Genomic DNA, 12,087 nt, shown 5'->3' on the forward strand with positions numbered 1-12,087 from the left:
ATAGCACTTTACAGAGCTAATTTAGAACTAGAGGCAAATTGAGTATCTACATATATATATATTTTTGTTCATCGATAATAGCTGAAATTATACTTTCCTGTGTACACGCTTTGTAAATATTAAGTCAATTAGTGAAAGGGGGCATTTATGTGTCCGACCTGAACAAATATAGATCAATAGAAAAGATACCATCATAAAAACAAACAACAAAAACAAGATTTGTTTATGTAACAGTATACCCTCGGTTGCAACAAAATTCTAAAGAGGAGCATTAAAACTGTACTTTGTAAGGCATGTGCTAACTTAATGCACACTTTGTGAAACACTTAATTGTGATAAAGCGGTTTTTTTTTTACTTTCAAATGTAGGTCATAGGTCAAAGGTCTCATGGTCACACCAGAAAAGTCGTGTGACAAGGAACAAGCATGCCAAATATAGTGCAACAGTTATGTCCAGGGTTAAAAAAATCAAATTCAAAGGTGAGGATCAAGGTCACACGGTCAAAAAACTTGATACCACCAAAACGCTCTTGTAAGAAGTAACATACATGCCAAATATGAAAATTCACGCATTATGGAGCAAAGTTAATGCAAATGTTTAATAAAAAAAAAAAAAAAGATATGTTAAGTCATAGGTCACGATGAAGATCACATGGTGAAAACATTTTGGTTCCACCGGGAAGGTATTGTCACTAGACACATACATGCCAAATATGAAAGCCCTACCTCTTACGGTGCAAAAGTCATAGGCAAGGTTCAACACACAACACAAAAAAAATCTTTCGATCCGGGAGTATTAAAACAAAAAGATTAGAGACTCAACAAAACCGGTCTGATAACCGAGGTGAGAAGGTGATTCAGTCAGAATCTCTGATGACCACCTTTTTATGTAATCAGACTCATCAACTTAATTTGATCGATTGTATGATAATAAATACGTTGCAGCATAATATGACTGATACAACACCTCGCATACAACAGAATCATCTATATACACATTAACATAACATGACTGATACAACACCTCGCATACAACAGAATCATCTATATACACATTAACACAATATGACTGATACAACACCTCGCATACAACAGAATCATCTATATACACATTAACATAACATGACTGATACAACACCTCGCATACAACAGAATCATCTATATACACATTAACACAATATGACTGATACAACACCTCGCATACAACAGAATCATCTATATACACATTAACATAACATGACTGATACAACACCTCGCATACAACAGAATCATCTATATACACATTAACACAATATGACTGATACAACACCTCACATACAACAGAATCATCTATATACACATTAACATAATATGACTGATACAACACCTCACATACAACAGAATCATCTTGATACACATTAACATAACATGACTGATACAACACCTCACATACAACAGAATCATCTTGATACACATTAACATAACATGACTGATACAACACCTCACATACAACAGAATCATCTATATACACATTAACATAATATGACTGATACAACACCTCACATACAACAGAATCATCTTGATACACATTAACATAACATGACTGATACAACACCTCACATACAACAGAATCATCTATATACACATTAACATGATATGACTGATACAACACCTCACATACAACAGAATCATCTATATACACATTAACATAATATGACTGATACAACACCTCACATACAACAGAATCATCTTTATACACATTAACATAATATGACTGATACAACACCTCACATACAACAGAATCATCTATATACACATTAACATAATATGACTGATACAACACCTCACATACAACAAATTTATCTACATCCACATTAACATAATTTCACTGATACAACACCTCGTATACTACAACCTATGCCGTTTTCTGCGCTTAACAGTTTAAGCCTTAATCACTGACGAGTCCCAGAAGGACTAAACACTTGTCAGTGTTATTCATAATTTGACTCCTTCTAATTCAAACTTTGTATTGAAGGTACTATTGTGTGTCCTCTTTACAATCTCATTAAGGGATTCATTTGTGACCGTAAAATAAAACTTATTTGTGAGATAGTGTTAATAGTGAATAATACAACGACATGGGGGAAAACAATATTGATAAGAGGTATTAGTCTTAGTTCCGGTATAAATTTTTAATGTAATCTTATTCTGATGAAAACTTAAAGCAGATGAAAATATCTGATAATGTAGATTTCAGTAAACAGAACTGTGTCACTCTGGTGAATCAGCAATGAAATGAATCACGGCTGAACAGATATTATACAGGAACATGGACATATAAAACATGCAATTTCTTCACAAGCAAGAAAAATCGTACGGTTGTAATTACTTCGTGTTAATTCAATGTTAAGCCATAGTTGTGGTTGTTGATGCGTTAACGCGCACGTGTATCTCTATTTTACCTGTAGCCTTCCTTTGATTTGCGACAATTTACCTGTACTTGTAACGATTTCCGGAAGTATTTTCAACTACAACAAACAGGTCGGTGGCCCCGAAGATGTTACTTGTCTTTAATGAAGATGTTTTGTGGTTCAATTAACTTTTAAAATAAATTCTCTATGTTCAGTATCTATAAATTGCCTGTCGTTCACCTCTGGTTTGGTACTGCTTATTCGTGTCTCCGTTTGCCCACAAGCCCACTTCACGGACAGAAATATATAACAGCAGACATCTGTGCACTCAAAGTGAGTAAAACGGATTATCATTACGTTAAGTATTGTGCTAAGTAATATCAACTTTCTGCTTGTCTTTTTAATCAGAATATCATTATTTATTTTTTTTTTAATATCCTTATTCTAATTATCAGTCTAAACTTCATCGTGGAATAAGGTGCGCTGTCTTTATAGAATAGATTTAGTTTTTATGTAATTAATTGATATCGTCAAGATTAAAAGTCTATAGCGGTATATCTAAACGTTTCTATATCAATTAAGTAAGATTGTTTCAGTTTCAAAACCTGTGAGATAAGAAATGTATCTCATATATTGATTTGGTTATTTACAACAGATAAAACAATTGTTGAATGGGATTCAGGATGTTTTAATTTAGTATTTAAGTGTTGTGTTTACTAATATATTTAATATTATATATCATATACATTTTTATTTTAGTATTTTAGTATAATTGTACTTTAACGTTTCGTCTTAAAAATGCATTCGTCTGCGATTGGTTATAAATTTACATTTTAATATTAATACAAATTTGTATGATTTCATTTTTATGGTTTATTGTCTAATTATACTTTAAAAATTCCTATGACGTCAGCTTGAAAGTTTTGTATGATTATGCTTATTTTGAATGTTAAGATTAAGTATTTGTGTTTAAAAAAACTATCTAAGTATCGTGTGAGGTACGATTGGTTTAAATCTGTTAGATTCCATGTTTAGATAGTAAAATTAAAGTATAATCATACATCTTATCCCTAGTGTTATGCAAGAAATAGTCATCATTTAATATGCTTAAAGTTTTTGGAAATGGATATCAAGTGTTTGTATTATAATAATTTTCTCGTTCGTTTTCAATAAGACATATTTCCTGTATAATTAAATACAGCTAATACTGATTTGGGCGAGATCATGTTAAAATGTCTATCTACGCTTAATTTTGTTGTTTAAATTCCTTGTAGTCAAAAATGTTAAACAAATATTTGTCAAAATTCGATAACAGTATTTTGCTGACTAAAATATATGCTTCAAAAGCGTGAAAATTCAAACATTGTTTAAACAATTATTCTATATAAATAACCAAACAATAAACCTTAATTTATGAGATATTTCTCTTTAACACTGCTATTTTTCACGTTTCAGACCTGAAACAAGATGCTGTCTATAACACTATTCCTGAAACCGTTTCTTTTGCTGGGACTTGTGTTTGGCTACAGTGCGGGTGGTACTGGAGGTGCCGGAGGTAAAGGAGGTAAGACATGTCTATACACCACACTTGTTTACTGTCCTGTAATATAAAATGCATTTATGTTCCTATGAATACATCCAGAATAACACGAGTTAATGGTAGCCATGACAGGAAATAAAATTAAATAGCGGTATGTTTAACAAAACCTACATGATTTGTCAGATCCGTTCTTTCTGTGAAGAATTATTATTGAGTAAATGTTTAAGGGACTAAATGATAAGATTTTGTTATTTTTCCCGTGCGTTTATTTTCGGGCAAGCATTGAAATGCTTAAAATTGGACTCTTCACAAAATTATAACACTCTCTGAGGAAAATTGATAAAGATTATCAGCATCAAACCAACGCTAGTCGACACTCGCTATTGTGTCTATCAATCATCGCTGTTTTGACGTTGTTAATAAAATGGTTATCCAAACTTTACAATATCATAATTATCAGAGAGTACAAAAATTTTAACATATATTTAAATTTTGTAATATTTTTATCAGTTATGATATTTATACCTAACCATTTAGTCCCTTTGAATAAAAAGGTTGTATTGCTTTCAGATAAACTCTCTTTGCATAATATTTTACAAAATGTTCAAGATGTTGTAATATTTTTCAATGATAAAAGAAGATTAATCGGGAAAACTACTAGAAGATATCGTACGTAATTTATAGAAGACATTTTGTGTGTACATTGTGGACAGGGGTTTAACTTTAAAATCTGAATGGATGTTCATGTACCATTAATTGGCTAGACTAGCAAACGGCTCCTATATCAATATCAGGATATAATTATTCCTAGACCAAGATTAATGATATATTTGGTAGTTCGCTAGTACACTGGCTATGTATCGCTAGCTTTATTATGTCTAATTAAACATTGAAAAACAACAGGTTTTATAACTGATCTCATGTGCATCATAAAGAAATATTCTCTGTATGACATGTTTGTGTTGTGTATATAAGATTAGGGTCCTCTCTATATGACATTTTTGTGTTGTTGTGTATATAAGATTAGGGTCCTCTCTGTATGACATTTTTGTGTTGTTGTGTATATAAGATTAGGGTCCTCGCTGTATGACATGTTTGTGTTGTTGTGTATATAAGATTAGGGTCCTCTCTATATGACATGTTTGTGTTGTTGTGTATATAAGATTAGGGTCCTCTCTATATGACATGTTTGTGTTGTTGTGTATATAAGATTAGGGTCCTGTCTATATGACATGTTTGTGTTGTGTATATAAGATTAGGGTCCTCTCTATATGACATTTTTGTGTTGTTGTGTATATAAGATTAGGGTCCTCGCTGTATGACATGTTTGTGTTGTTGTGTATATAAGATTAGGGTCCTGTCTATATGACATGTTTGTGTTGTTGTGTATATAAGATTAGGGTCCTGTCTATATGACATGTTTGTGTTGTTGTGTATATAAGATTAGGGTCCTCGCTGTATGACATGTTTGTGTTGTTGTGTATATAAGATTAGGGTCCTCGCTGTATGACATGTTTGTGTTGTTGTGTATATAAGATTAGGGTCCTGTCTGTATGACATGTTTGTGTTGTTGTGTATATAAGATTAGGGTCCTCTCTATATGACATGTTTGTGTTGTTGTGTATATAAGATTAGGGTCCTCTCTATATGACATGTTTGTGTTGTGTATATAAGATTAGGGTCCTCTCTATATGACATGTTTGTGTTGTTGTGTATATAAGATTAGGGTCCTCTCTATATGACATGTTTGTGTTGTTGTGTATATAAGATTAGGGTCCTCGCTGTATGACATGTTTGTGTTGTTGTGTATATAAGATTAGGGTCCTCTCTATATGACATGTTTGTGTTGTGTATATAAGATTAGGGTCCTGTCTATATGACATGTTTGTGTTGTTGTGTATATAAGATTAGGGTCCTCGCTGTATGACATGTTTGTGTTGTTGTGTATATAAGATTAGGGTCCTCGCTGTATGACATGTTTGTGTTGTTGTGTATATAAGATTAGGGTCCTGTCTGTATGACATGTTTGTGTTGTTGTGTATATAAGATTAGGGTCCTCTCTATATGACATGTTTGTGTTGTTGTGTATATAAGATTAGGGTCCTGTCTATATGACATTTTTGTGTTGTTGTGTATATAAGATTAGGGTCCTCTCTATATGACATTTTTGTGTTGTTGTGTATATAAGATTAGGGTCCTCTCTATATGACATGTTTGTGTTGTGTATATAAGATTAGGGTCCTCTCTATATGACATTTTTGTGTTGTTGTGTATATAAGATTAGGGTCCTCTCTATATGACATGTTTGTGTTGTTGTGTATATAAGATTAGGGTCCTCTCTATATGACATTTTTGTGTTGTTGTGTATATAAGATTAGGGTCCTCTCTATATGACATTTTTGTGTTGTTGTGTATATAAGATTAGGGTCCTCGCTGTATGACATGTTTGTGTTGTTGTGTATATAAGATTAGGGTCCTCTCTATATGACATTTTTGTGTTGTGTATATAAGATTAGGGTCCTGTCTGTATGACATATTTGTGTTGTTGTGTATATAAGATTAGGGTCCTCTCTGTATGACATGTTTGTGTTGTGTACAGAAGATTCAAAGAATTTATTTATTTTTTTTTTTATTTTTTGAAGGCGCTAACGGTGGAGGAAAAGATGGAGGTACAGGAAAGTCTGGTATGGGAGGCGAAGCAGGAGGAGCCATGATGATGCCATCTGGTAATCTTTGTTTCCGACATCCCTCTGTAATAACAATCAGATAAGATGAATTATGAGATACGTGTTAAGCTGTTTTAGATCCGAAATCATATACAAGAAATTCTGGACAGCGTCCATCACTTTAAGATTCATGCCAATTCTTTTCCTTTTTTCTGTTCTCAGCCTCTTGGTGATAAATCTCTTCCTGACACCACATGTATATATGTAGTTATGATGCTACCTATGATCACCAAAGACAAGTTCTTACAAAATACCTATAAATAGAAACAAAATGAAAAAGTTACCTACTTGGATTAAAGTTCATCTCATCAGATATTTCATCTCTCAATTTTAAATTGTCCATTCTGAATATGGCCCCAATTGGCTTCTCTTTTATCTGCAATCTCTTTTTTACATGACTATAAGTGGTATAGACTGGCAAACATCGTATGCCTAAACAACATTGATAAACTAGTTAACGAGAACCTTCGGCGCTTTCTCTTAACATAAACGCATTGTTAAAAAATTGAAGGAATTTCTCCATGATGTTGCGATTGACATTTTCTCGTTGACGGAAAGTGACGAAGGTTTCCGATTGACTTAACCAAAATTAGGTGAACATTGATTAAGCTTTCATACAATAAACGCTTTTTTTTTTTTTTTGGTCAATGTTTGAATAAGAAACCTTTGTCGTTTTATTGCAGGTGGTATGGGAGGTATGATGGGCGGTATGCCTGGCATGGGAGGTATGATGGGCGGTATGCCTAGCATGGGAGGTATGATGGGCGGTATGCCTAGCATGGGAGGTATGATGGGCGGTATGGGAGGTATGATGGGCGGAGGAAAAGGCGGAATGGGCGAAGGAATGGGCAGTATGGGAGGTATGATGGGCGGTATGCCTGGCATGGGAAGTATGATGGGCGGTATGCCTAGCATGGGAGGTATGATGGGCGGCAAAGGAGGAATGGGCGGAGGAAAAGGTGGAATGGGCGAAGGAATGGGCGGTATGGGAGGTATGATGGGCGGTATGCCTGGCATGGGAGGTATGATGGGCGGCAAAGGAGGAATGGGCGGAGGAAAAGGTGGAATGGGCGAAGGAATGGGCGGTATGGGAGGTATGATGGGCGGTATGCCTGGCATGGGAGGTATGATGGGCGGCAAAGGAGGAATGGGCGGAGGAAAAGGTGGAATGGGCGAAGGAATGGGAGGTATGATGGGCGGTATGCCTGGCATGGGAGGTATGATGGGCGGCAAAGGAGGAATGGGCGGCAAAGGAGGAATGGGCGGAGGAAAAGGTGGAATGGGCGAAGGAATGGGAGGTATGATGGGCGGTAAAGGAGGAATGGGCGGAGGAAAAGGTGGAATGGGCGAAGGAATGGGAGGTATGATGGGCGGTATGCCTGGCATGGGAGGTATGATGGGCGGCAAAGGAGGAATGGGCGGAGGAAAAGGTGGAATGGGCGAAGGAATGGGAGGTATGATGGGCGGTATGCCTGGCATGGGAAGTATGATGGGCGGTAAAGGAGGAATGGGCGGGGGAAAAGGTGGAATGGGCGAAGGAATGGGAGGTATGATGGGCGGTATGCCTAGTATGGGAGGTATGATGGGCGGTATGCCTGGCATGGGAGGTATGATGGGCGGTATGCCTAGCATGGGAGGTATGATGGGCGGCAAAGGAGGAATGGGCGGAGGAAAAGGTGGAATGGGCGAAGGAATGGGAGGTATGATGGGCGGTATGCCTGGCATGGGAGGTATGATGGGCGGTATGCCTAGCATGGGAGGTATGATGGGCGGCAAAGGAGGAATGGGCGGAGGAAAAGGTGGAATGGGCGAAGGAATGGGAGGTATGATGGGCGGTATGCCTGGCATGGGAAGTATGATGGGCGGTAAAGGTGGAATGGCCGAAGGAATGGGCGTTATGGGAGGTATGATGGGCGGTATGCCTGGCATGGGAGGTATGATGGGCGGTATGCCTGGCATGGGAGGTATGATGGGCGGTATGCCTAGCATGGGAGGTATGATGGGCGGTATGCCTAGCATGGGAGGTATGATGGGCGGTAAAGGAGGAATGGGCGGAGGAAAAGGTGGAATGGGCGAAGGAATGGGCGGTATGGGAGGTATGATGGGCGGAAAAGGAGGAATGGGTGGAGGAATGGGCGGTATGCCAGGTATGGGAATGGGAGGTATGGGCGGAGGAATGGACGGCATGGGCGGTATGATGGGCGGTAAAGGAGGAATGGGTGGAGGTATGGGCGGTATGCCTGGTATGGGAGGTATGGGCGGTATGCCTGGTATGGGAGGTATGGGCAGTATGATGGGCGGAAAAGGAGCCATGGGCGGAGGTATGGGCGGTATGCCAGGTATGATGAATGGAGGCGGATCTGGAAGCGGCGGGAACGCTATGGGTAAGTTAATTACTAAATTACTAGGAATTAAGTTTAAGTTTCCGTTTATTAATTTTCTAAACACTTAAATTGATAATATCCATTCACTCTTACCCTGTTCATATAAATCAGAATTATGGACTGGTTCGATATTTACTTCCGTAAACAAAATTATCTGGATATAATCAACACGGCAAATGTATTCCGCTAACGTTTTCAGACCTAACGCCCATATATATATATATGCACGTGCAAGAAAACTATATAACTACAGATTAAATCATCAATGATGATAACAATTATTTCCAAATCACTTCCCGTGTAACTATTTATTTAGAGGATATTAACAATAAATCAACAGTTTAGAATGAAAAATAAAATCTTTCGTCTGTCTGTCGCTTCTTGTGTAATATCTCAGACCATCACGCCACCTAGTGGCGACGTATAACATAGAAGAAATAATTTCCACCTAATTCCAAGTGATCATACGATTGATTTTTTTTATATGTATATAATAGATACTCAAGTGATTTCAGACAAGAAATCAGCAATTTTAAACACCTGTAACATTATTTTCCAGTTCAAGATGATTATCGTGTCTGCCATGGTTTTTTTTCCCAAGATTTTGCCGTTTTCAAAATGACATTCTCAATACTTGCTAGTAAGATCCGGCATATGTCCTAATAACACATTTGCACATTCCAGGTGGTGGAAAGAGCTACTAAGCTGCCGTCGGTTTTGATATCGTCTAGCTGACTGGGTATAACCCATTTCATCTACACTACTAGCGGTCTTTCCTCTCATCGCCCTATGTACCGGCGAGGACAATTCACGTGTACACGGCGGACGAAGCTGTAGAATACTTAAACTGTATATAGATTGTACTGAAATGCAAATCGAAGTCTTATCCTATTAGGGGACATATACGTTACATATATTACTGTTTGTTCAATCATTATATATTTTTTCTTGAAATAAAAAAAATGCACTGTATTGACTTTTGTTCGCGTTTTGAAACAAGATATATATGTATTCATTCATCACTTCGCAGTCTGAAATTCCCCAGCTAGGTGATTTGGTGCCGTAGATCCTGAGTTCGAGACCCGGACAGGGCACGAGTCAAACTTGTCTTCCTTTGTTAATTGTGTTACAATTGATATATATAATTTTATCGTATTTATGAACTGAACAAAGAAGTTTTTAATTATCTTACTAAATTCCTAGTTAAATAACCTATGTCTATTTGCAGGTAAGTACATGGGGGTTGAGCTCACTGTTTTAACAGGTCTATTTATGAATTAACCGTTGTTATATAACTTTTGTAATGAACAGTTTTATCTAATTTACCCCCATTTAATACAATCTAATATAGAATAAATAGTATTTACATTCATTTTCAATAGCAATTTAGAATTAAATACAACAGATTAAAAAAATGAATTAAACTGCATCAATTGATACAGCTGTTTCGTCATTCCAGGACTCGTCAGTTATGCCAAGAGTCCGAAGTAACGAGAAAGAATCTAAGTAAATCAAGATTGGTCAAATGAAATACGCTCGCCCTAAACTCAATCTATTTAATCAATTTCAAATTTCAGATAACTTCAAAAGGGCGTTTCATGTCTATTCAAACCTCTATGTTGAAAGACAGTCTTGTGTATCTGTTAAAACGTGGAATGCCGGTTAATGAATTCGTCCATGTAATATTTTGATATGTGTAAATACCTTCGTATTGATAGTAAAACACAGACGCATGCATGTAGTGGTTAAGAAAGAACAGCCTTCCCTTATTTGTTCATACAGAAACAAGAAACACCGATATGTATTTTGTCTGATGTTGGGCACATAGTTTACATTACTGCATGTATGATAGGGGGGGGGGCTGGTGGTTTATACCAAGGTATGATTAAGGAATATGACTAGGTTTTCTTATTACTGTGTCTTGTTCTACAGTATTCCATTGCTGTGATTTTTTTTTTAATTTTTGAGGGTGTGTGTTGTTTGTTTGGTTTTTTATCACCTTATAGCCGAAGTTGCTGGAATATACTAACCTTAACAATTTGATATCACATGCAAAACATATAAAATGCATAAATAATTATATATATATGTAACACTATTAAGTTTTGTTACAGGCTGTTTACTGCACTGATTAATCAAATAGGCGTGGTCCTTGATCTAGTATACAGTAATAAACAAAGTCACAAACATGGTTTATGTCTACTTTCATTCATCTGAACTTCAAGTGACCTGATAATAAAGGAAAATCTTCAGAAGTCACACAGCATAGATGTTCTGACACAGATTGTGATATTCCGTGTGATAAACATTTAATAAACAAACACATATGCAATTCCTTGACAAACCTGACGTATTGGTATAAAACAATTCCTGAATCAGTATGAGCAGTGTCAAAAACTTTCTCTGCCCCCTCCCCCCTCAAAAAAAATACCCCAAAACCAAACCAAACCAAAAAAAAAAGAAAGAAAGAAAAGGTCCCTCGCTATTTACCCTCTATCTATTTTCGGGTAGAATCACACATATTAGTTGTTTTTATCTTTAGGTCTTTTAACTTACAAGCAAAACACTGTGGGCCTGTGACAAGGCTTACAACATCACAGAGCTCACACTGTAACAAACACATATATCCTAAAACTAACACAGAATATACCGTCATGTCAGCAGAATTATAATCCAAACCCTAATTGAAAAAAGTATTCAAAATATGAACAAAAGAAAGATTTACACAGAGAATCCTGATGTTATACAAAGAAGACATGACCAGGTGTGACAGAAGTGTAGACATCTACGGCTTTATCAATAACACTCGCAAGTAAATAAAACATAGCAGAATGAAAACACCAGGCAAACAATGGAAATATTCACAATAGGGAAAAGAAGAAAACCTCACACTTATTCAGCTTGGTGGAAAGCTTTTCTTGTTGGTTTCATCATAGGAAAAGATGGAAGTAAAGGGCTGATGTAGAAGAGACTGTCATGGAAATTATGTGATTTAATTCTGTCTCTGGTTATTGCACTCAGTCATTCAGACACACAAAAGTCTGTACA

General features: G+C 36.4%; 1 protein-coding gene across 1 annotated transcript; it reads left to right on the plus strand.

Annotated features, from left to right (window-relative positions):
* Positions 1-3,856: 3,856 nt before the first annotated feature.
* On the plus strand, positions 3,857-9,743 carry LOC132548487 (uncharacterized). The gene is made up of 4 exons (XM_060212354.1): positions 3,857-3,953; positions 6,572-6,655; positions 7,339-9,039; positions 9,724-9,743. Exons 1-4 carry the CDS (start codon positions 3,857-3,859, stop codon positions 9,741-9,743), a joined length of 1,902 nt encoding a protein of 633 aa, XP_060068337.1.
* Positions 9,744-12,087: the final 2,344 nt, after the last annotated feature.

Source organism: Ylistrum balloti, unplaced genomic scaffold, assembly GCF_031769215.1.
Source record: "Ylistrum balloti isolate Yb309-2 unplaced genomic scaffold, AGI_CSIRO_Ybal_v1 Utg370012, whole genome shotgun sequence".
NCBI classification, from domain to species: Eukaryota; Metazoa; Mollusca; class Bivalvia; order Pectinida; family Pectinidae; genus Ylistrum; species Ylistrum balloti.